Source organism: Staurois parvus, unplaced genomic scaffold (genome assembly GCF_062004578.1).
Source record: "Staurois parvus isolate SC_StPar_1 unplaced genomic scaffold, SC_StPar_1.0 ptg002234l, whole genome shotgun sequence".
Taxonomy (NCBI): Eukaryota; Metazoa; Chordata; class Amphibia; order Anura; family Ranidae; genus Staurois; species Staurois parvus.
In genome coordinates, this window is record NW_028320030.1 from 1 (window position 1) to 25,749 (window position 25,749).

At 54.4% G+C, this 25,749-nt stretch overlaps 1 protein-coding gene across 1 annotated transcript; it reads right to left on the bottom strand.

Moving 5' to 3' along the window:
- Positions 1 to 1,205: 1,205 nt before the first annotated feature.
- Positions 1,206 to 25,567, bottom strand: LOC149431489 (kelch-like protein 18; the record flags this gene model as incomplete). Its single annotated transcript, XM_089665544.1, has 9 exons — positions 25,401 to 25,567; positions 20,300 to 20,430; positions 14,805 to 14,945; positions 9,912 to 10,110; positions 9,275 to 9,435; positions 7,322 to 7,458; positions 3,995 to 4,217; positions 2,013 to 2,117; positions 1,206 to 1,317 (listed from the first exon to the last, which is right to left on the bottom strand). Coding segments are annotated over exons 1-9 (1,335 nt in total), but the record flags the coding sequence as incomplete, so codon positions are not given.
- Positions 25,568 to 25,749: the final 182 nt, after the last annotated feature.

Genomic DNA, 25,749 nt, shown 5'->3' on the forward strand with positions numbered 1-25,749 from the left:
GCGACCCTGGTGTAAGGGGGAGGGGGGACACCGATAGCGACCCTGGTGTAAGGGGGAGCCTCCGATGGGGACCCTGGTGTACGAGGGAGGGGGGTGCCTCCGATGGGGATCTTGGTGTAAGGGGGAGGGGGGACTCTGATGGTGACCCTGGTGTAAGGGGGAGGGGGGACACTGATGGCGACCCTGGTGTAAGGGGGAGGGGGGACACTGACCCCACTCCCTAGTAAAACACTCCCTGCACACAGTTAACCCTTTGATCGCCCCTCATGTTAACCCCTTCCTGCCCAGTGCCATTAGTACAGTGTCGGGGCTTTTTATTAGCACTGATCACTGTACTGGTGTCACTGGGGATGTCAGTGACACCAAGTCAGTCCCCCCCCCCCTTCAGTGTCAGAATGCCCTCCGCAGTCCTGCAATAAGTCGCTGATCGCCGCCATTACTAGTAAAAATCTAATTTAAAAAAATAAATAAATCCCCGTATCTTTCCCGCCATTTGTAGACGCTAGAACTGTCACGTAAACCAATTCATTTCCACGTCTCGGGATTTTGTAGCAAAGTAACGGATGGGAGACATTTTGGCTGAAATTTATGAGGAAATTTGATTTTTTATATTTATTTACTGGACGTGTTTAATAGCAAAAAGTCAAAAATATAGTTTTTTTTTCCCTCAAAGTTGTCGGTCTTTTTTTTTCTTAATAGCGCAAAAAAAATTTTAAAAAGCGCAGAGGCGATCAAATACCACCGAAAGAAAGCTGTATTCGTGGGAAAAGAAAAGGACGTAAAATTTATTTCGGGCGCGGCATGACCGCGCAATTGTCAGTAACAGGAACGCAGCGCCGTAATGCAAAAAATGGCCTGGTCAGGAAGGTGGTGGGGGAGAATCCTCTGGAGGGGGAGGGGTTAGAGAGCTCTGTGTTGTTTACCAACACAGAGCTCTCTTCTGTCATTTGCCTAGCCGATCAGTGGGCTCCGGACACAAGTCATTGGCCAGGACCCACAGACCGGCAGTAGCGAATGACAGCACAGCCAGGGAGCATGCACGCCCCCTACCCAGGAGAGGCGGATCAGGTACATGATCCGGTGCAGGCAGGGCGGGGGGAGGGGCGCTCTCCTGCAGTAGATCTGTGGTAGGTGGTCGGGAAGGATTGTACAGCAGGGAACAATGTGTATGGTGGGATTGATAGAAGGAAGGAATGAGGACGTACCGTGTTGAAGATCTGTAGTCCATCGTGTCCACCCGAGACATAAATCCGACCCTCAAATACGGTGACACCGGCCGCGCTGCGATTGGAGCTCATCGGTGTCACCACCGTCCATCTGGAATAAAGAGCACAACACCCAGATTACCTGAACCCTCTCATCACCCTGTGATTTGCTGCAAGGATACAGTGTTCTACAACGTTACAATGTACAGTCTGATCACTGGGGGAGGAGACTGAGGAAATGCCTCCTCCTCCTTCTACAACGTTACAATGTACAGTCTGATCACTGGGGGAGGAGACTGAGGAAATGCCTCCTCCTCCTTCTACAAAGTTACAATGTACAGTCTGATCACTGGGGGAGGGGGGGCTGAGGAAATGCCGCCTCCTCCTTCTATAAAGTTACGATGTACAGTCTGATCACTGGGGGAGGGGGGGCTGAGGAAATTCCACCTCCTCCTTCTACAAAGTTACAATGTACAGTCTGATCACTGGGGAGGAGACTGAGGAAATGCCTTCTGTTGCCTGCAGCAGACTGATGACATCATCTTAGCCTAGGCACAGTCACTGGAGAGACTCCAGGACGGCCTTTGATGACGGTTCCTGTATATTGTGACACGTCAGGAAGCCCCGCCCCTGTAATCGTTTAGTTTGGTATACATATCGGATCTTTTCGGTACATTGGAGAGTCATGTGATGCGGACGAGACCCAATCATAGGATGGAACAACTGTCACTATTACTACTACAATCACAACTGTCACTTTTTCCGAATGTGAAATCCTACCGCCGGGACTCCTCGTATTGGTCTTACTTGTCAGTCTCTGGACTGTAGGTCTCCACAGAGTTCAGGGAGCAGTTCCCATCATAGCCCCCGCACACATAGATCTGTCCGTCCAGGACCACCGTGCCCATCGCACTGACAGGAAAAGAGACGAAGATAAGAAATACAGCACCCGGCCAGGACCCTCCCACCTGCCATGATCTGCCTGTACTGCATAGAGAGATACAGAGATCTAGCAAGTTTTAACCCTGTCAGATCATGTAGAATAATAATAGTGTGTGACTGTGGGGGAGGGGACAGTAGAGTGTAAGCTCCTCTGGTACAGAGACTGATGTGACTGTGGGGGAGGGGACATTAGAGTGTAAGCTCTCTGGTACAGAGACTGATGGGACTGCGGGGGAGGGGACATTAGAGTGTAAGCTCCTCTGGTACAGAGACTGATGGGACTGCGGGGGAGGGGACATTAGAGTGTAAGCTCCTCTGGTACAGAGACTGATGTGACTGTGGGGGAGGGGACATTAGAGCGTAAGCTCCTCTGGTACAGAGACTGATGTGACTGTGGGGGAGGGGACATTAGAGCGTAAGCTCCTCTGGTACAGAGACTGATGGGACTGTGGGGGAGGGGGCATTAGAGTGTAAGCTATTCTGGTACAGAGACTGATGTGACTGTGGGGGAGGGGACATTAGAGTGTAAGCTCCTCTAGTACAGAGACTGATGGGACTGTGGGGGAGGGGACATTAGAGTGTAAGCTCCTCTGTACAGACTGATGGGACTGTGGGGGGAGGGGACATTGGAGTGTAAGCTCCTCTGGTACAGAGACTGATGGGACTGTGGGGGAGGGGACATTAGAGTGTAAGCTCCTCTGGTACAGAGACTGATGGGACTGTGGGGGAGGGGGCATTAGAGTGTAAGCTATTCTGGTACAGAGACTGATGTGACTGTGGGGGAGGGGACATTAGAGTGTAAGCTCCTCTAGTACAGAGACTGATGGGACTGTGGGGGAGGGGACATTAGAGTGTAAGCTCCTCTGTACAGACTGATGGGACTGTGGGGGGAGGGGACATTGGAGTGTAAGCTCCTCTGGTACAGAGACTGATGGGACTGTGGGGGAGGGGACATTAGAGTGTAAGCTCCTCTAGTACAGAGACTGATGGGACTGTGGGGGAGGGGACATTAGAGTGTAAGCTCCTCTGTACAGACTGATGGGACTGTGGGGGGAGGGCACATTAGAGTGTAAGCTCCTCTGGTACAGAGACTGATGGGACTGTGGGGGAGGGGACATTAGAGTGTAAGCTCCTCTGGTACAGAGACTGATGGGACTGTGGGGGAGGGGACATTAGAGTGTAAGCTCCTCTGGTACAGAGACTGATGTCACTGTGGGGGAGGAGACATTAGAGTGTAAGCTCCTCTGGTACAGAGACTGATGTGACTGTGGGGGAGGGGACATTAGAGTGTAAGCTCCTCTGGTACAGAGACTGATGTCACTGTGGGGGAGGGGACATTAGAGTGTAAGCTATTCTGGTACAGAGACTGATGTGACTGTGGGGGAGGGGACATTAGAGCGTAAGCTCCTCTGGTACAGAGACTGATGGGACTGTGGGGGAGGGGACATTAGAGTGTAAGCTCCTCTGGTACAGAGACTGATGTCACTGTGGGGGAGGAGACATTAGAGTGTAAGCTCCTCTGGTACAGAGACTGATGTCACTGTGGGGGAGGAGACATTAGAGTGTAAGCTCCTCTGGTACAGAGACTGATGTCACTGTGGGGGAGGGGACATTAGAGTGTAAGCTATTCTGGTACAGAGACTGATGTGACTGTGGGGGGAGGGGACATTAGAGCGTAAGCTCCTCTGGTACAGAGACTGATGGGACTGTGGGGGAGGGGACATTAGAGCGTAAGCTCCTCTGGTACAGAGACTGATGGGACTGTGGGGGAGGAGACATTAGAGTGTAAGCTCCTCTGGTACAGAGATGGTCTCTGCAGGACGATACAATAACGGGATCTCTCTCACCTCCTTTTGCTGTTCATGCTTCCCACTTTGGTCCACGTGTCCGTCTCAGGGTTGTATACTTCCACAGTGCTGAGCCGTGATTGGCCGTCGTATCCCCCAATGGCGTACAGAAGCCCGTTCACAACAGCGACGCCCACTCTGCTGCGAGCCGTGGTCATCGGCTGACATTTCTCCCAGCGGTTGGCGATGGGGTCGAACACTTCCACCACGTTCAGAGAATCGCCTGCGTAGAAATGTGCTACTCGTCTTAAACATTTAACAGGGAATTCACATTCTGGAGAAACAGTTCAAACAGCACCGCAGATCCCCTTTCCGGTCCCTCCTCATCCCCCCATAATCCTGGGTCATTCTCTATGCAATGCAGGCAGATCGTGGCTGGAGGGAGGGGCCGGCAGGGTGTTGTACATGGCTTCCTGAAAACATCGCAGCACCCTGCCTCTGTGCTCCTCTCAAGAGCCCTCAGTGATGCAAGCAGTGGGCGACTCTGGAGAAGTTTTGCAAATATCATCGTGCCCTGATGGGTGGAGGTCAGTCTGGAGAAGTGGGTGTTCCTAGGCAGGCTGTACTTGTATGATAACACCCACATGTGATTCGGGGCCCCCCCCCCCATACTGAAGGAACTGAAGTCCAGTGAATGAAAGGGGTAGGGCCAGGGACAGTCAAGCTGGCGAGGAAAGAGCTGGATGATGCTGGAAGTCCTCCAGCCAGAAAATGAGGCAAAGATCGCAAGACCAGGAAGAGCGAGGGATCACAAGACCAGGAAGAGCGAGGGATCGCAAGACCAGGAAGAGCGAGGGATCGCAAGACCGGGAAGAGCGAGGGATCGCAAGACCAGGAAGAGCGAGGGATCGCAAGACCAGGAAGAGCGGGGGATCGCAAGACCAGGAAGAGCGAGGGATCGCAAGACCAGGAAGAGCGAGGGATCGCAAGACCAGGAAGAGCGAGGGATCGCAAGACCAGGAAGAGCGAGGGATCGCAAGACCAGGAAGAGCGAGGGATCGCAAGACCAGAAAGAGCGAGGGATCGCAAGACCAGGAAGAGCGAAGGATCGCAAGACCAGGAAAAGCGAGGGATCGCAAGACCAGGAAGAGCGAGGGATCGCAAGACCAGGAAGAGCGAGGGATCGCAAGACCAGGAAGAGCGAGGGATCGCAAGACCAGGAAGAGCAAGGGATCGCAAGACCAGGAAGAGCGAGGGATCGCAAGACCAGGAAGACTAGAGACCAAGAGATCTGAACACCAGAAGACCAAGGGATCCAAAGACCAAGGGACCAGAGGTCCAAAGGATGAGCACACTGTTCCAGCAATGGACATTCCAATTCATCTCAATGATGCTTAGTAGGGTTGAGCCAGGGTCAGTCAAGCTGGGGAGGAAAGAGCTGGATGATGCTGGACGTCCTCCAGCCAGGAAATGAGGCGAAGCTCTGTCTTGCTGCAGCTACTAATGCACATTGTGAGATGTTCACAGAGAAAGCCATTTCAGTCCAGGAGAGGAGCCGGTACAACTGTGCAAGATAAGGAAAGGATGGAGGTCAGATTAAAAATTTAGCTGGCTCCCCTTTGAAGCCATAACATCCTCCACTCTTCTGGGAAAAACATTGAACAAAATTTTGTAGGGTGTCTCTGGAGATTTGTGCCCATTTGTGAGGTCAGGTGCTGCGGGACGGGAGGATGAGAGGTGGAAAGACCAAAAGGGAACAAAAGGGATCAGAAGACCAAAAAGCTATGTACAACACCCTGCCGACCATCCCACCAGAAGACCAAAAAAAGGGATCGGAAGACCAAGACGTCCAAAAAAAGGGATCGGAAGACCAAGAAGACCAAAAAAAGGGATCGGAAGACCAAGAAGACCAAAAAAAGGAATCGGAAGACCAAGAAAAGGAATCGGAAGACCAAGAAGACCAAAAAAAGGGATCAGGAGACCAAAAAGGGATCGGAAGAGCGAGGGATCGGATGACCAGGAAGAGCGAAGGATCGCAAGACCGGGAAGAGCGAGGGATCGGAGGACCGGGAAGAGCGAGGGATCGGAGGACCGGGAAGAGCGAGGGATCGGAGGACCGGGAAGAGCGAGGGATCGGAGCACCGGGAAGAGCGAGGGATCGGAGGACCGGGAAGAGCGAGGGATCGGAGGACCGGGAAGAGCGAGGGATCGGAAGGCCCGGGAAGAGCGAGGGACCAAAGGGGATCAGACGATCGGGAAGAGCGAGGGATCGGACGATCGGGAAGAGCGAGGGATCGGACGATCGGGAAGAGCGAGGGATCGGACGATCGGGAAGAGCGAGGGATCGGACGATCGGGAAGAGCGAGGGATCGGACGATCGGGAAGAGCGAGGGATCGGACGACCGGGAAGAGTGAGGGACTAAAGGGGATTGCAAGACCGGGAAGAGCGGGGGATCGCAAGACCGGGAAGAGCGGGGGATCGCAAGACCGGGAAGAGCGAGGGATCGCAAGACCGGGAAGAGCGAGGGATCGCAAGACCGGGAAGAGCGAGGGATCGCAAGACCGGGAAGAGCGAGGGATCGCAAGACCGGGAAGAGCGAGGGATCGCAAGACCGGGAAGATCGAGGGATTGCAAGACCGGGAAGAGCGAGGGATCGCAAGACCGGGAAGAGCGAGGGATCGCAAGACCGGGAAGAGCGAGGGATCGCAAGACCGGGAAGAGCGAGGGATCGCAAGAACGGGAAGAGCGAGGGATCGCAAGACCAGGAAGACTAGAGACCAAGGGTTCTGAACACCAGAGGACCAAAGGATCTGAAGACCAAGGGACCAGAGGTCCAAAGGACGAGCACACTGGTCCAGCAATGGACATTCCAATTCATCTCAATGGTGCTCAGTAGGGTTGAGGTCAGGGCTCTGTATGGGACACTCGAGTTCCTCCACCCCAGACTGGTCCTCCGTGTCTTTATGGAGCCGGCTTTGTACACAGGAGGGACAGTCTTGGTGGATGAGAAAAGGGCCTTCACCAAAAGGATGGACGAGCACAATTGTCTGCAATGTCTTTGTATGATGTAGTATTAACATTACTCTGCACTGGAGACCCCTGAACTCCATTTGTAGGGGGGGGGGGGGTTCACATACTTTTGGGCATATATTAGGTGCGATGGTCAGGAACTCACAACCCTTTGAACATATAGGAGATATATCTGGATCAGTAAGTTCTCCTTCCTGCCTGGCCCAGATGATGTTCGCCGTCCTCCAATGGTCAGACCATCGACCATTTCTGTGCCGGACGCTTCAGCCAGGAAACGTTCTGCAGCTGCTGCCAAGCCCAGCGACCTCAGAAAACGCAGAACTTCGCTGGAATGAATATTCAGGAATTCAAGGTACCTGCCGAGTTCAGTCCTCCCACGGCGTAGATCAGACCGGCGATCGATGTGCAGCATCGCGGTCGCGTTTTGAACGCTAGTAGGTGAGGTCTGCGCTCCGGCATCAAGTGGTAATCCTTCGCTTCGTCCACCAGATCCCTAAAACACACCACAAAGGTCAACTGAGAACGGCCATCCTGAACAAACGTGTGTGTATATATGTGTGTGATTCTGCGTTTCCGGGTAGGGGGCGCGCGCGAGTCGCGTGCACGCCCTACCCGCGGCCTTGGCTGTCAATGACTGGGTCCCGGCCGGTGATTACTCGCCGCCACCCGGTGATCGCCGAGTAATACCGACGGAGGGAGAGAACTGTATGCAAGCACAGATCCCTCCCGTTAGCTCCTGCACACTGCTTTGTATGGCTCTGCATAACACAGTGTGATTACAGTGAAGCACACAGTTAACCCTTTGATCACCCCTCATGTTAACCCCTTCCTGCCCAATGCCATTAGTACAGTGTCAGGGCTTTTTATTAGCACTGATCACTGCATTGGTGTCACTGAGGATGTCAGTGACACCAAGTCAGTCCCCCCCTCCCCAGTGTCAGAATGCCCGCCGCAGTCCCGCTATAAGTCGCTGATCGCCACCATTACTAGTAAAAATGTTAAAAAAAAAAATTAAAAAAAAAATCACAGTATATACCGCCATTTGTTGACGCTATAACTTTCACGTAAACCAATTAATTTACACGTATCGGGATTTTTTTTTTAGCAAAGACACGGAGCGGGAGACATTTTGGCTGAAATTTATGAGGAAATTAGATTTTTTACATTTTTTACTGGACAGGTTTACTAGCAAAAATGTTAAAAATATTGTTTTTTTTCTCAAAATTGTCGGTCCTTTTTTTTTTTTTTCATAGCGCAGAATACATTTTGGTCTAAATTTATTAGGAAATTTGATTTTTTACATTTTTTTGGTGGACAGGTTTAATAGCAAAAACATTAAAAAAATTGTTTTTTTTCTTTTTTTTTTGCATAGCGCAGAATACATTTTGGCCTAAATTTATGAGGAAACTTGGATTTTTTAATTTTTTACTAGACACGTTTAATAGCAAAAACGTTAAAAATATAGTTTTTTTTCTCAAAATTGTCAGTCTTTTTTCCTTTTTTTTTCATAGCGAACCCCCCCCCCCCCCCAAAAAAAAAAACAAAAAAAAAAAAACGCAGAGGCGATCAAATACCACCGAAAGAAAGCTCAATTCGTGGGGAAAAAAAAAAAAAAAAGAATTTAAATTTCATCTGGGTGCGGTGTTGCATGATCGCGCAATTGTCAGTTAAAGTGACGCAGCGCCATAATCTAAAAAAAATGGCCTGGAAGGTGGAGGGGGGGGGGGGGAATCCTCAGGAGGGTAAGGGGATAATAGCAAAAAATCCCCCAAAAATCCAAAATATTGTTTTTTTTGCTCAAAATCGTCGATTTTTTTTTATAGTACATAAAATAAAAAAATTCAGAGACGATTAAATATATTGTTTTTTTCTCAAAATTGACGGTCTTTTTTTTTTCCTTTTTTTTCATAGCGCAAGAAAAACCCCAAAAAAACGCAGAGGCGATCAAATACCACCGAAAGAAAGCTCAATTCGTGGGATAAAAAAAAAAGGATGTAAATTTCATTTGGTTGCATGACCGTGCAATTGTCAGCTAAAGTGACGCATCGTCATAGCGCAAAAAAAAAAATGGCCTGGTCAGGAAATGGGGGGGGGGGGGGGGGGGGAAATCCTCTGGAGGGGGAGGGGTTAAGGAGTATAGAGACACCAACAATAGCAATTACTCCGTAGAATGTTTTCTGGTAAATAAATGCAAAAAAACCCCAAAAAAACAAAATACAAAAAAAAAATGTTTATCCTGCCAGAAATCCAGTGCCACCCAGCTCAATCAAACAATGCCACCGGGACTACAAACCCCCTCCCCCACTTACCGGCATTTGTGACAGCAGCGCACCAGATCGTCCTGCTGCACGCGGTCGGTGAGGAACTGGGGGCGGCAGAGCGGCAGGCGGACTTTAGTCAGCAGTTCCGGGAGAAGGACTTCTCGCTGCTCCCGGTCGTAGCGAATCCACGCCAAGGCGGCTTCGAACACCTGCCGCGAGACGCAAGAGGACGCCGTCATTCATAGCTTTATTGACAACGGTTGTGAACATTCCCACAAAGCAGATATAAAAGACGCACGTTACAGCGGATCTGTGACCATTCGTACGTCAGCCAATAGATTGTTCTAAATCCAAACAGAACCTGAGTGTGCCCTGGTGTCAGCCTCCCCGTACAGCAGAGCTCAGACTAGGGGAGGGAGCAGCAATGAGGTAGTCGTGCTGCTGAACTCATGTGCCAACAAGGGGCATGCTGATAGGAGGAGAGAGCAGAGTGACAGGGACAGGTGAGCTTATCAGTCTGCTGCTTCTCCTTTTGCTGTCCAATCACAGACTAGGGGAGGGCTAAGACCTGTCGAAGTTACTAAATTGCAGCGTTTTTAAAAATCCTGCTTGCTGTCAGAATACGTTGGGACCAATGTAACCGGACAAGACGATAAACCCGTCCTCGTTCTCCTTAGACACCTACCTGCTCCTCCACCTTCACATTCAGCTCATCCCGGGAGACCAGCTCCAGGACCTCATCAAAGGGCAGTGCCAGGAACTCCTCCGACATGGACACCTCCACAAAGTGCTCGTGGATGAATCGGTTGGCAGCGTCGTACAGCACCGCGCACATCATGGTCTCCGCAAACTGCCGCACTCCCAGACAATTCTTTGGGTGCAACCTAAAGAGAAGAAGACACGCAATGATTCCAAGAACCCGAAAAGGCCCAGAGCTACACCACCATTATCATGGTCAGTCAATGGGCCAGTAGTCATGGGTGGACTAAGAGCTACACCACCATTATCATGGTCAGCCAATGGACCAGTAGTCATGGGTGGACTAAGAGCTACACCACCATTATCATGGTCAGCCAATGGACCAGTAGTCATTGGTGGACTAAGAGCTACACCACCATTATCACGGTCAGTCAACGGACCAGTAGTTATGGGTGGACTAAGAGCTACACCCCCATTATCATGGTCAGTCAATGGGCCAGTAGTCATGGGTGGACTAAGAGCTACACCACCATTATCAAGGTCAGTCAATGGACCAGTAGTCATGGGTGGACTAAGAGCTACACCACCATTATCATGGTCAGCCAATGGACCAGTAGTCATGGGTGGACTAAGAGCTACACCATTATCACGGTCAGCCAGTGGACCAGTAGTCATGGGTGGACTAAGAGCTACACCACCATTATCATGGTCAGCCAATGGACCAGTAGTCATGGGTGGACTAAGAGCTACACCATTATCACGGTCAGCCAGTGGACCAGTAGTTATGGGTGGACTAAGAGCTACACCATCATTATCAAAGTCAGTCAATGGACCAGTAGTCATGGGTGGACTAAGAGCTACACCACCATTATCAAGGTCAGTCAATAGACCAGTAGTCATGGGTGGACTAAGAACTACACCCCCATTATCATGGTCAGCCAATGGACCAGTAGTTATGGGTGGACTAAGAACTACACCACCATTATCACGGTCAGTCAACGGACCAGTAGTCATGGGTGGACTAAGAGCTACACCACCATTATCACGGTCAGTCAATGGACCAGTAGTCATGGGTGGACTAAGAGCTACACCACCATTATCACGGTCAGTCAATGGACCAGTAGTCATGGGTGGACTAAGAGCTACACCACCATTATCACGGTCAGCCAATGGGCCAGTAGTCATGGGTGGACTAAGAGCTACACCACCATTATCATGGTCAGTCAACGGGTCAGTAGTCAAGGGTGGACTAAGAGCTACACCACCATTATCATGGTCAGTCAGTGGACCAGTAGTCATGGGTGGACTAAGAGCTACACCACCATTATCACGGTCAGCCAATGGGCCAGTAGTCATGGGTGGACTAAGAGCTACACCACCATTATCATGGTCAGCCAATGGACCAGTAGTCATGGGTGGACTAAGAGCTACACCACCATTATTATCATGGTCAGCCAATGGACCAGTAGTCATGGGTGGACTAAGAGCTACACCACCATTATTATCATGGTCAGCCAATGGGCCAGTAGTCATGGGTGGACTAAGAGCTACACCACCATTATCATGGTCAGTCAGTGGACCAGTAGTCATGGGTGGACTAAGAGCTACACCACCATTATCACGGTCAGCCAATGGGCCAGTAGTCATGGGTGGACTAAGAACTACACCACCATTATCACGGTCAGTCAATGGACCAGTAGTCATGGGTGGACTAAGAGCTACACCACCATTATCACGGTCAGCCAATGGACCAGTAGTCATGGGTGGACTAAGAGCTACACCACCATTATCACGGTCAGCCAATGGACCAGTAGTCATGGGTGGACTAAGAGCTACACCACCATTATCACGGTCAGTCAATGGGCCGGTAGTCATACTCTATATTGCCAAAGTATTGGCCCCGCCCTCCATATCATGTGATTCAGGTCCTCCAATCCGCTTCATGGACACAGGTGTATACAATCAAGCCCCTAGGCATGCAGACGGCTTCTACAAACATTGGTGAAAGAATGGGTCGCTCTCAGGAGCTCAGTGACTCCAAGCGTGGTCCCGTGATAGGTGGCCACCTGGGCAATAAGTCCATCCGTGACATTTCCTGGCTACTAAATATTCCACGCTCAACTGTTAGTGGGATTATAACAAAGTGGAAGCAACTGGGAACAACAGTCACTCAGCCACCAAGTGGTAGGCCACGTCACATGATGGAATCGACAATGATGATCAGTGCCCAGCTGTGGTTCCCACCTGTACCCATCAATGACGCCCATCAGTGCCACCCATCTGTGCTCTTCAGTGCCGCCCACCTATACCCATCAGCGCCGCCCAGCAGTGCCACCCACCAATGCCCATCAGTGCCACCCACCTGTGCCCTGCAGTGCCACCCATGATCTACAGAACCTGGAGGCCAAGTCAACACCTCAATCTCATTGTGTTCCAAACCATTCTTCAACCATTTTGTTCAGTGTAGTAGGGCACATTATCCTGCCACTGCCATCAGAGAGTACCGTTTCCATGAAGGGGTGTACTTGGTCACCAACAATGTTTTTAGGTAGGTGGGATGTGTCAAGTAACATCCACATGATTGGCGGGAGCCAAGGTTCCCAGCAGAACATTTCCCGAAGCATCACACTGCCTCCGCCGGCTTGTCTTCTTCCCATACTGCATCCTGGCCATCAACTTTATGGAAAAGAAAATGTCATTCATCAGACCAGGTCACCTTCTTCCATGGCTCCGTGCTCCAGTTCTGATGCTCACGTGTCCATTGTAGGTGCTCTTGGCTGTGGACACGGGTCAGTATGGGCACCCTGATTGGTCTGTAGCTACACGGCCCCCCATACACAACAAACTGCGATGCTCTGTGAGCTCTGACATTTCTATCAGAACCAGCTTCACCTATTCAGCATTTTGAGCTCCAGTAGCTCTTCTACAGGATTGGAAAACATGGGTCAGCCTTCCCTCCCCACCTCCACCAATGAGCCTTCCCTCCCCACCTCCACCAATGAGCCTTCCCTCGCCACCTCCACCAAAGAGCCTTCCCTCGCCACCTCCACCAAAGAGCCTTCCCTCGCCACCTCCACCAAAGAGCCCTCCCTCCCCCACCTCCGGCAATGAGCCCTCCCTCCCCCACCTCCGGCAATGAGCCCTCCCTCCCCCACCTCCGGCAATGAGCCCTCCCCTCCCCCACCTCCGGCAATGAGCCCTCCCTCCCCCACCTCCGGCAATGAGCCCTCCCTCCCCCACCTCCGGCAATGAGCCCTCCCTCCCCCACCTCCGGCAATGAGCCCTCCCTCCCCCACCTCCGGCAATGAGCCCTCCCTCCCCCAACTCCGGCAATGAGCCTTCCCTCCCCCACCTCCGGCAATGAGCCTTCCCTCCCCCACCTCCGGCAATGAGCCTTCCCTCCCCCACCTCCGGCAATGAGCCTTCCCTCCCCCACCTCCGGCAATGAGCCCTCCCTCCCCCACCTCCGGCAATGAGCCCTCCCTCCCCCACCTCCGGCAATGAGCCCTCCCTCCCCCACCTCCGGCAATGAGCCCTCCCTCCCCCACCTCCGGCAATGAGCCTTCCCTCCCCCACCTCCGGCAATGAGCCTTCCCTCCCCCACCTCCGGCAATGAGCCTTCCCTCCCCCACCTCCGGCAATGAGCCTTCCCTCCCCCACCTCCGGCAATGAGCCTTCCCTCCCCCACCTCCGGCAATGAGCCTTCCCTCCCCCACCTCCGGCAATGAGCCTTCCCTCCCCCACCTCCGGCAATGAGCCTTCCCTCCCCCACCTCCGGCAATGAGCCTTCCCTCCACCACCTCCGGCAATGAGCCTTCCCTCCACCACCTCCGGCAATGAGCCTTCCCTCCCCCACCTCCGGCAATGAGCCTTCCCTCCCCCACCTCCAGCAATGAGCCTTCCCTCCACCACCTCCAGCAATGAGCCTTCCCTCCACCACCTCCAGCAATGAGCCTTCCCTCCACCACCTCCAGCAATGAGCCTTCCCTCCACCACCTCCAGCAATGAGCCTTCCCTCCACCACCTCCAGCAATGAGCCTTCCCTCCACCACCTCCAGCAATGAGCCTTCCCTCCACCACCTCCAGCAATGAGCCTTCCCTCCCCCCCTCCAGCAATGAGCCTTCCCTCCCCCCCTCCAGCAATGAGCCTTCCCTCCCCCCTTCCAGCAAGGAGCCATCCTTCCTCACCTCCATCAATGAGCCTTGGCTGCCCATGACCCTGTCCCCAGTTGGCCAGTTTTTCTTCCTTGGACCACTTTTGGGTGGTCATGACCACTGCAGACCAGGAACATCCCACAAGAGCTGCAGTTTTGGAGTTGCTCTGACCCAGTCGGCTAGACATTACAATTTGTCCCTTGCCAAAGTCCCTCAAACCGTTACACTTTTCTCCACTTTTTCTGCTTTCATCACACCAACCTCAGGGACAACATGTTCACTTGCTGCCTAATATGTCCCACCCATGAGATAATCAATGTTCTTCATCTGTCAGTGGTCATGATGTCATGGCTGAACGGTACAAGAAATAAACTTGGTGTTTTTGGGCTTGCTGAAAGAAGACTTACAGATACCATCTGTTTTTTTTTTTTTTAAATCTCAGCTGTGCTCCTTACGGGTTCATTGGAGGCTTTTTGGTTCCTTTTGGCCCACCTCATTTCGATTCACTTTACTGTCCTATAATGAGGTTACCATCCATACCCTCTTCCTGGAATCTGATGGCTACGTACAGATCCTTAGACAGAAGGATGTCCTGTTCTCCCACATGGATGGTGCACGCCCTCGGGACTGGCAGCCACCCAGGCAGGATCATACAGAGCTCAATATACCTACTGGTTATGCCAGTCCTGACGTGATCATGAAGAACCCGCTCAACGAGACTCACCTCTCCTTCAAGAAGGAGCAGCAGGCGTCCTTTATATTCTGCAGCTGCAGGAAGCTGGCTCCCATCAGGAGAGACTGAACGTTCTGCTGGTCTATGGCCAGGTGCCCGTTGTATGCAAAGTTTATCAGAGCTTCCAGAGCGCTGCAAATAGAGGAGAGGAAAGGGGTCATCATGGTGGATTCCAAATACACATTTATTGACTTCACCATTAAAAATACTGCCATGGGTCAGAAGGTCGAGTTCCCAAACCTTTACATGCAAGCTGGCTGATAGAACTAGAAAACCAAGACACGATCATGTGATCACACGCCGCACAAGTCAGGTGGAGAGGAACACCGGGCCAGGCTGGAGAGGAACACCGGGCCAGGCTGGAGAGGAACACCGGGCCAGGCTGGAGAGGAACACCGGGCCAGGCTGGAGAGGAACACCGGGCCAGGCTGGAGAGGAACACCAAGGCAGGCTGGAGAGGAACACCAAGGCAGGCTGGAGAGGAACACCAAGGCAGGCTGGAGAGGAACACCAAGGCAGGCTGGAGAGGAACACCGGGCCAGGCTGGAGAGGAACACCAAGGCAGGCTGGAGAGGAACACCAAGGCAGGCTGGAGAGGAACACCGGACCAGGCTGGAGAGGAACACCGGACCAGGCTGGAGAGGAACACCAAGGCAGGCTGGAGAGGAACACCGGACCAGGCTGGAGAGGAACACCGGGCCAGGCTGGAGAGGAACACCGGGCCAGGCTGGAGAGGAACACCGGGCCAGGCTGGAGAGGAACACCGGGCCAGGCTGGAGAGGAACACCGGGCCAGGCTGGAGAGGAACACCGGGCCAGGCTGGAGAGGAACACCGGGCCAGGCTGGAGAGGAACACCGGGCCAGGCTGGAGAGGAACACCGGGCCAGGCTGGAGAGGAACACCGGGCCAGGCTGGAGAGGAACACCAAGGCAGGCTGGAGAGGAACACCAAGGCAGGCTGGAGAGGAACACCGGACCAGGCTGGAGAGGAACACCGGACCAGGCTGGAGAGGAACACCAAGGCAGGCTGGAGAGGAACACCGGACCAGGCTGGAGAAGAACACCGGACCAGGCTGGAGAGGAACACCGGGCCAGGCTGGAGAGGAACACCGGGCCAGGCTGGAGAGGAACACCGGGCCAGGCTGGAGAGGAACACCGGGCCAGGCTGGAGAGGAACACCGGGCCAGGCTGGAGAGGAACACCGGGCCAGGCTGGAGAGGAACACCGGGCCAGGCTGGAGAGGAACACCGGGCCAGGCTGGAGAGGAACACCGGGCCAGGCTGGAGAGGAACACCGGGCCAGGCTGGAGAGGAACACCGGGCCAGGCTGGAGAGGAACACCGGGCCAGGCTGGAGAGGAACACCGGGCCAGGCTGGAGAGGAACACCGGGCCAGGCTGGAGAGGAACACCGGGCCAGGCTGGAGAGGAACACCGGGCCAGGCTGGAGAGGAACACCGGGCCAGGCTGGAGAGGAACACCGGGCCAGGCTGGAGAGGAACACCGGGCCAGGCTGGAGAGGAACACCGGGCCAGGCTGGAGAGGAACACCGGACCAGGCTGGAGAGGAACACCGGACCAGGCTGGAGAGGAACACCGGACCAGGCTGGAGTGGAACACCGGGCCAGGCTGGAGAGGAACACCGGGCCAGGCTGGAGAGGAACACCGGGCCAGGCTGGAGAGGAACACAAGGCCAGGCTGGAGAGGAACACCAGGCCAGGCTGGAGAAGAACACCAGGCCAGGCTGGAGAAGAACACCAGGCCAGGCTGGAGAAGAATATCAAGGCAGGCTGGAGAAGACCATCAAGGCAGGCTGGAGAAGACCACCAGGCCAGGCTGCCCTGAGCACCACCCTCATGCGCACCAGGCTCGTGCTGGAGCCTGATGCGCATGAGGGTGGTGCTCAGGGCAGCCTGGCCTGGTATTCTTTAACCTTGGCCACTTTAACCTTTAAACTGCTGGAGTCAACTGACCGCTTGGTGTTAGGATGGTGGAATTTGCTGATTCCACCATCCTAACACCAAACGGTCAGTTGACTCTGTTCTCCGGCAGCTTAAAGAATAAAGCGGACCTTCACCCAGGAAGGGAAGGACAGCTCCACCTCATCCTCCTGTTAAAGGAAACAGAAGAGGGCGCTACCATCTAAGTGTAGACTGTCTGCACTCAGATGGCGCACCCTGTTCCGTTTTCTTTTGATACGTTCATTAGGTTACTCAAAGTATAACTAAAAGCAAAACATTTTTTTAGTTTTGGATATACGGGAAATGGATCAGAACACATCAGTTTTTTAAATGCTCCAATGAGCAGGCCTCTCACACGCCGCACAAGTCAGGTGGAGAAGAACACCAGGCCAGGCTGGAGAGGAACACCGGGCCAGAATGGAGAAGAACACCGGGCCAGGCTGGAGAGGAACACCGGGCCAGGCTGGAGAGGAACACCGGGACAGGCTGGAGAGGAACACCGGGACAGGCTGGAGAAGAACACCAAGCCAGGCTGGAGAAGAACACCGGGCCAGGCTGGAGAAGAACACCGGGCCAGGCTGGAGAAGAACACCGGGCCAGGCTGGAGAAGAACACCGGGCCAGGCTGGAGAAGAACACCGGGCCAGGCTGGAGAAGAACACCGGGCCAGGCTGGAGAAGAACACCGGGCCAGGCTGGAGAGGAACACCAAGCCAGGCTGCCCTGAGCACCACCCTCATGCGCACCAGGCTCGTGCTGGAGCCTGATGCGCATGAGGGTGGTGCTCAGGGCGGCCTGGCCTGGTATTCTTTAACCTTGGCCACTTTAACCTTTAAACTGCTGGAATCAACTGACCGCTTGGTGTTAGGATGGTGGAATTTGCTGATTCCACCATCCTAACACCAAACGGTCAGTTAACTCTGTTCTCCGGCAGCTTAAAGAATAAAGCGGACCTTCACCCAGGAAGGGAAGGACAGATCCACCTCATCCTCCTGTTAAAGGAAACAGAAGAGGGCGCTACCATCTAAGTGTAGACTGTCTGCACTCAGATGGCGCACCCTGTTCCGTTTTCTTTTGATACGTTCATTAGGTTACTCAAAGTATAACTAAAAGCAAAACATTTTTTTAGTTTTGGATATACGGGAAATGGATCAGAACACATCAGTTTTTTAAATGCTCCAATGAGCAGGCCTCTCACACGCCGCACAAGTCAGGTGGAGAGGAACACCAGGCCGGGCTGGAGAGGAACACCAAGCCGGGCTGAAGAGGAACACCAAGGCGGGCTGGAGAGGAACACCAAGGCGGGCTGGAGAGGAACACCAAGGCGGGCTGGAGAGGAACACCAAGGCGGGCTGGAGAGGAACACCAAGGCGGGCTGGAGAGGAACACCAAGGCGGGCTGGAGAGGAACACCAAGGCGGGCTGGAGAGGAACACCAAGGCGGGCTGGAGAGGAACACCAAGGCGGGCTGGAGAGGAACACCAAGGCGGGCTGGAGAGGAACACCAAGGCGGGCTGGAGAGGAACACCAAGGCGGGCTGGAGAGGAACACCAAGGCGGGCTGGAGAGGAACACCAAGGCGGGCTAGAGAGGAACACCAAGGCGGGCTGGAGAGGAACACCAAGGCGGGCTGGAGAGGAACACCAAGGCGGGCTGGAGAGGAACACCGGGCCAGGCTGGAGAAGAACACCGGGCCAGGCTGGAGAAGAACACCGGGCCAGGCTGGAGAAGAACACCGGGCCAGGCTGGAGAAGAACACCGGGCCAGGCTGGAGAAGAACACCGGGCCAGGCTGGAGAGGAACACCAAGCAAAGCTGGAGAGGAACACCGGACCAGGCTGGAGAGGAACACCAAGCAAAGCTGGAGAGGAACACCAAGCCAGGCTGGAGAGGAACACCAAGCCAGGCTGGAGAGGAACACCAAGCCAGGCTGGAGAGGAACACCAAGCCAGGCTGGAGAGGAACACTAGGTTCCGGGTTCCCGTCATTGCAAGTAAGGGATGCTGGAAGTGAAGCCTTGCGACTTCACAGCATGTTTCCTACTGCGCATGCGTGAGTCTCGCTACGCCTTGTGACTGGTCCCATAGTCTTCTGGAACCTGAAGACTTGGGGGAGGGGGGGGTTAGGGGGTCAAGGAGGGAGGGGGTACCAGTCAAAACCAAAAAGTGCCAAAATGTGGTAGTGGAGGATGCACACAAGCAGAGCTTCCCCTTTTGGGAGGAGCTCGGCTTCAAGGCCCGCCTGCACAGCTTCTGCATATATGCATATGGGTGGTGGGAACATCTGTGGACATGGGATGTGCTACAAGGGTTCAAAAGACTTCAGGGAGTGTGCAGTGCATCCCGTCCTTCCACCCCTCTGCTGCTCCCCCTTCATACTTGCTGGGAGTTCTCAATAATTAAATGAAAGTCGGAGTTGCTGTGTAAATACTGCCGCTGTGAAAGCTTAGGACCATCTGACACAGTGTTTGTATACTATGTTCAGACAAGATATATACAAAGTAACATTGTTTATAAACATCGATCAGACGGGAGATACAAAGTAACATTGTTTATAAACATCGATCAGACGGGAGATAGAGAGATACAAAGTAACATTGTTTATAAACATCGATCAGACGGGAGAGAGAGAGATACAAAGTAACATTGTTTATAAACATCGATCAGACGGGAGATACAAAGTAACACTGTTTATAAACATCGATCAGACGGGCGATACAAAGTAACATTGTTTATAAATATCGATCAGATGGGAGATGGAGAGATACAAAGTAACATTGTTTATAAACATCGATCAGACGGGAGATGGAGAGATACAAAGTAACATCGTTTATAAACATCGATCAGACGGGAGATGGAGAGATACAAAGTAACATTGTTTATAAACATCGATCAGACGGGAGATGGAGAGATACAAAGTAACATCGTTTATAAACATCGATCAGACGGGAGATGGAGAGATACAAAGTAACATTGTTTATAAACATCGATCAGACGGGAGATGGAGAGATACAAAGTAACATTGTTTATAAACATCGATCAGACGGGAGATGGAGAGATACAAAGTAACATTGTTTATAAACATCGATCAGACGGGAGAGAGAGAGATACAAAGTAACATTGTTTATAAACATCGATCAGACGGGAGATAGAAATACAAAGTAACATTGTTTATAAACATCGATCAGATGGGAGATGGAGAGATACAAAGTAACATTGTTTATAAACATCGATCAGACGGGAGATGGAGAGATACAAAGTAACATTGTTTATAAACATCGATCAGACGGAAGATAGAGAGATACAAAGTAACATTGTTTATAAACATCGATCAGACGGGCGATACAAAGTAACACGGTTTATAAATATCGATCAGAGGGGAGATGGAGATACAAAGTAACATTGTTTATAAACATCGATCAGACGGGAGATAGAGAGATACAAAGTAACATTGTTTATAAACATCGATCAGACATTAAAGTATCTCTTTGTGGTGACTGTCACTTTGCGGGTTGGCAGTTGGGGTTTGTACTCACCTGGGGTCCATCCCCTGCATCACTATCTCGTCCTGCTTACACTCCATCATGTCATTGGTGAACATGGCGTGGAAATAGGGGATGGAGGCCGCCAGCACGATCCGATGGGCGCTGAACTTGTGCTCCCCCACCTGTAAGAAGGAGAACGAATGTTAAAGATCCCAGAATTCGATCACAACACTTTGGGGTTACGTTTTGACGGGACTGGAGGGGGACAATGTGATTGGTGAGGACTGTTCTCAGTCACCCCCGACAAGGACAGCCTGGCTGTAAGTCAATGGCAGTGAATGGCACAGACTCCGGCACGGCTCGGGGCAGAGCTCCTCCCCCTCCATTAATACCACACAAGCCGGAGCCGTCAATGGAAAATCCTGGAGAGGGAGGGAGTCCATTAAAGGGTTAATGGTGTGCGAGACGTCAGTGTGGTGCCCCTGCTCGCACCGAGCCGCGCGCACACCGAACCACGCACACCGAGCAAATCGCACCGAGCCACGCGCACACCGAGCAAATCGCACCGAGCTGCGCGCACACCGAGCCGCGCGCACCGAGCCAATCGCACACCGAGCCACTCACACCGAGCCGCACACCGAGCCGATCGCACACCGAGCTAATCATACACCGGGTGCCAATTAATCACGAGGAATTAACCAATAATCTGCTTTGTGCCGCTCTGAGAGCCGGCGTTACGTCGGCTGCGACACAGACTGGGAGGGCGATATTTATAGACGGGTGAAACCATTATGTTATATTCTCACAATGTGCATCAGAAGCTGCGGCAAGCCAGACAGAGCTCACATCCAGCATCATCTAGCTCTTTCCTCCCCAGCCGGACTGTCCCCGCCCCTTTCATTCAGTTCCATCAGTCATGCGAATGTCACCGAGGCCTCCATAACTCCTCCCAAGAGCCAGCCCACTTCTTGCATCAGGGCTTGAGAGGAGTACGGAGGCAGGATGCTGTGATGTTTTCAGGAAGCTACGTACAGCCCCCTGCCGGCCCCTCCCACCAGCCATGATCTGCCTGGATAGAGAAGCACAGGGACCCAGTGATTATGTCTTTGGTTCTAAAATAGGCATAAAACGTCCTTAGCATGCTGATGGGGGGGATGGGGGGGGGGGGGGGACCACAAAAGGTCAAATACCAGCAGATTAAACTTTAAAATAACATGGAGCTCCCGTATTTCCCCCAGCAGAGCAGAGAGGTGTGTGCGGGTGAAGCCGATACAGAGGTCAGTAATACGGGAGGTGCGTCTGGGTGTAGCTGGCTCTACGGAGAGGTGGGTCTCCGTGAAGCTGGCACTCAGGGAGGGGTGTGGGAGAAGCTGGCACTGTAGAGAGGCGTATGTGAGTGAAGCTGGCTCTGCGGTCAGTGATCGGGAAGTATCTGCTCTGCGGTTCCGGTGACGCTGGCTCTGCACTGAAGCCGATTCTGGGGTTTGGGTGAAGCGGTTCCGGTGAGGCTGGCTCTGCGGTGAAGCTGGCTCTGAGGTTCCGGTGAGGCTGGCTCTGCGGTTCCGGTGAGGCTGGCTCTGCAGTGAAAATGGCTCTGCGGTGAAGCTGGCCCTGCGGTTCCGGTGAAGCTGGCTCTGCGGTTCCGGTGAGGCTGGCTCTGCGGTTCCAGTGAGGCTGGCTCTGCGGTTCCAGTGAGGCTGGCTCTGCGGTTCCAGTGAGGCTGGCTCTGCGGTTCCAGTGAGGCTGGCTCTGCGGTTCCAGTGAGGCTGGCTCTGCGGTTCCAGTGAGGCTGGCTCTGCGGTTCCAGTGAGGCTGGCTCTGCGGTTCCAGTGAGGCTGGCTCTGCGGTTCCAGTGAGGCTGGCTCTGCGGTTCCAGTGAGGCTGGCTCTGCGGTTCCAGTGAGGCTGGCTCTGCGGTTCCAGTGAGGCTGGCTCTGCGGTTCCAGTGAGGCTGGCTCTGCGGTTCCAGTGAGGCTGGCTCTGCGGTTCCAGTGAGGCTGGCTCTGCGGTTCCAGTGAGGCTGGCTCTGCGGTTCCAGTGAGGCTGGCTCTGCGGTTCCAGTGAGGCTGGCTCTGCGGTTCCAGTGAGGCTGGCTCTGCGGTTCCAGTGAGGCTGGCTCTGCGGTTCCAGTGAGGCTGGCTCTGCGGTTCCAGTGAGGCTGGCTCTGCGGTTCCAGTGAGGCTGGCTCTGCGGTTCCAGTGAGGCTGGCTCTGCGGTTCCAGTGAGGCTGGCTCTGCGGTTCCAGTGAGGCTGGCTCTGCGGTTCCAGTGAGGCTGGCTCTGCGGTTCCAGTGAGGCTGGCTCTGCGGTTCCAGTGAGGCTGGCTCTGCGGTTCCAGTGAGGCTGGCTCTGCGGTTCCAGTGAGGCTGGCTCTGCAGTGAAGCTGGCCCTGCGGTTCCGGTGAAGCTGGCTCTGCAGTGAAGCTGGCCCTGCGGTTCCGGTGAAGCTGGCTCTGCGGTTCCGGTGAAGCTGGCTCTGCGGTGAAGCTGGCCCTGCGGTTCCGGTGAGGCTGGCCCTGCGGTTCCGGTGAGGCTGGCCCTGCGGTCAGCGATGGGGGAGGGTGCAGGGAGCGGGCAGACGGCCCCAGGTGCTCACAGACGGGATTTGTTGCTGATCTCTCACTAAGCGGATAAATCACACCACAGACCTGAAGCTCATTTACTCGACACCGGCTCCTCTCTCCGGCCCCTTCCTCCGCACTGTGAGGGGCTCCGCAATGTACAAAGCCTGGAGGGGGGGGGGGGGGAGAGGGGGGCAGCGGACCCCTACGGAGCCCCTATGACCATCCGCTGCCCATCCAGCCGGACAGAGAACAGCTCAGCCAATGGGGACGGAGCAATGTTGTATAGAGGTCACAATGTATCGGATCCACAGAACACGGATCATGTAGAGTCGGATCTCTGCGGGTGGAGGGGCCCGGAGCTCCGCCCCCATCTGGACACATTTCTGATGGCGGCGGGATTTCTGGGGGCTCATTATACAGAGGAACCGGGGAGCGCAGCCGGGAGCAATGTAACACTGCCAACCTCGGAGCGGTGTGGGGGGGCACACGATAGTCTGGGGAAAAAAGGGGCACTCGACAGGCAGGCGGGGAGGAAAAGGGGGCCCCAGGGAGCTGGAAAGATAAAGGGGCCAGAGGTGGGAAGGGAGGAAAAGGGGGCGCCAGCCAGGCGGGGAGGAAAAGGGGGCAACCGGCATGCAGAAAGAAAGGAAAAAGGGGGCGCCCCGCAAGTGGGGGAGGGAGGAAAAGGGGGTGCCTGGCAGGCGGAGAGGAAAAGGGGGTGCCAGGTTGGCAGGATAGGAGGAAAAGGGGGGCGCCCAGCAGGCGGGGAGGAAAAGGGGGGGCGCTCAGCAGGCGGGGAGGAAAAGGGGGGGCGCCCAGCAGGCGGAGAGGAAAAGGGGGGGCGCCCAGCAGGCGGAGAGGAAAAGGGGGGGCGCCCAGCAGGCGGGGAGGAAAGGGGGGGCGCCCAGCAGGCGGGGAGGAAAAGGGGGGGCGCCCAGCAGGCGGGGAGGAAAAGGGGGGGCGCCCAGCAGGCGGGGAGGAAAAGGGGGGCGCCCAGCAGGCGGGGAGGAAAAGGGGGGGCGCCCAGCAGGCGGGGAGGAAAAGGGGGGGCGCCCAGCAGGCGGGGAGAAAAGGGGGGGCGCTCAGCAGGCGGGGAGGAATAGGGGGGCGCCCAGCAGGCGGGGAGGAAAAGGGGGGGCGCCCAGCAGGCGGGGAGGAAAGGAGTGAGCAGCCAGGAAATGGGGTGATTTGTATTTCTGGTGATCCTGCCATGAAGACTCTTCCTATTACAGGGTGACACCTGTTCCCCAATCTTCGCTCCGTGTTGTCACACACTCCCCTGATGGGCCGTCAGCGCTGCAGTGAGTGCAGGAAGTGGCAGAAAGAGGTTGGAGGAGATCAGCGGCACTGAGATGGGGGAAGGGCTGGGCTGTGTCGGGAGAAAATATCACATCCCATCTGGAAATCTCCCAGAGAGCCGACAGAACTCCACCCCTAGGCGGAGCTCCACCATTATCCCCGGAGCACGAGGACCTCGGGGTGATGTGAGGACAGGGAGTCATGTGACCTGATGACTTATCTCCATACAATACACCCCAACCCCCGCCCAGGACATGGAATAAACCTAACTGACACCAGACCCGGGGGGGGGGGATCCGTATAGTGGGGGGTGGTCAGTATAGATGGGGGAGGGGATCAGTACAGTGGGGTGGTCTGTATAGCTGGGGGAGGAGGGGTCAGTATAGTTGGGGCAGGGATCAGTATAGTTGGGGGAGGGGATCAGTATAGTGTTGTGGTCTGTATAGCTGGGGGAGGAGGGGTCAGTATAGTGGGGGGTCAGTATAGTTGGGGGAGGGGTCAGTATAGTTGGGGGAGGGGTCAGTATAGTTGGGGGAGGGGTCAGTATAGTTGGGGGAGGGGTCAGTATAGTGGGGGGTCAGTATAGTTGGGGGAGGGGTCAGTATAGTTGGGGGAGGGATCAGTATAGTTGGGGGAGGGGATCAGTATAGTGAGGTGTCAGTATAGTTGGGGGAGGGGATCAGTATAGTTGGGGGAGGGGATCAGTATAGTGGGGTGGTCAGTATAGTTGGGGGAGGGGGGTAAGTATAGTGGGGTGGTCAGTATAGTTGGGGGAGGGGGGTCAGTATAGTGGGGTGGTCAGTATAGTTGGGGGAGGGGTCAGTATAGTTGGGGAAGGGGTCAGTATAGTGGGGTGGTCAGTATAGTTGGGGGAGGGGTCAGTATAGTGGGGTGGTCAGTATAGTTGGGGGAGGGGTCAGTATAGTTGGAGGAGGGGTCAGTATAGTTGGGGAAGGGGTCAGTATAGTGGGGTGGTAAGTATAGTTAGGGGAGGGGTCAGTATAGTTGGAGGAGGGGTCAGTATAGTTGGGGGAGGGGTCAGTATAGTTGGGGGAGGGGTCAGTATAGTTGGGGAAGGGGTCAGTATAGTGGGGTGGTCAGTAGAGTTGGGGGAGGGGTCAGTATAGAGGGGTGATATATATGGTTGGGGGAGGAGTCGGTGTAGTGGGGGGAGGGGAGGTCAGTATATTTGGGTGGTCATTATAGTTGGGGGAGGAGTCAGTATAGATGGGGGAGGGGTCACGTGCAGTCTCCAGCAGTGAGTGGTCTCCCCAGTAGGGGGCGTCACCCACCTTGAGGGTGACGTCACACAGCTTGCCCTGGCGGCGGATCTCCTCCATCACCCCGTAGCCCCGGCTCGGTAGGTCGCCCACAGTGACATGGACCAGATCTTCCAGCTCCTCCAGCTCATCCACCATCTTGTGTCACTGCGCTCCCTCTGGCCCCGCCTCTGCTCCAGACGCACTTCCTGCACCGGCCCCGCCCCTCCTCCCTCCTTCGATCCAATGGCCGCTGCCTGGATCCGCCGGGTGGGCGTGGTGGAATGCGGAAGGAGAGGCGACCTGAAAGAAGGGCGGTGGGAGGGAAGGAACCTGGTTACAAATGTCCCCGCCCTCGTCCGGCCCCCGTCACCATGGTGAC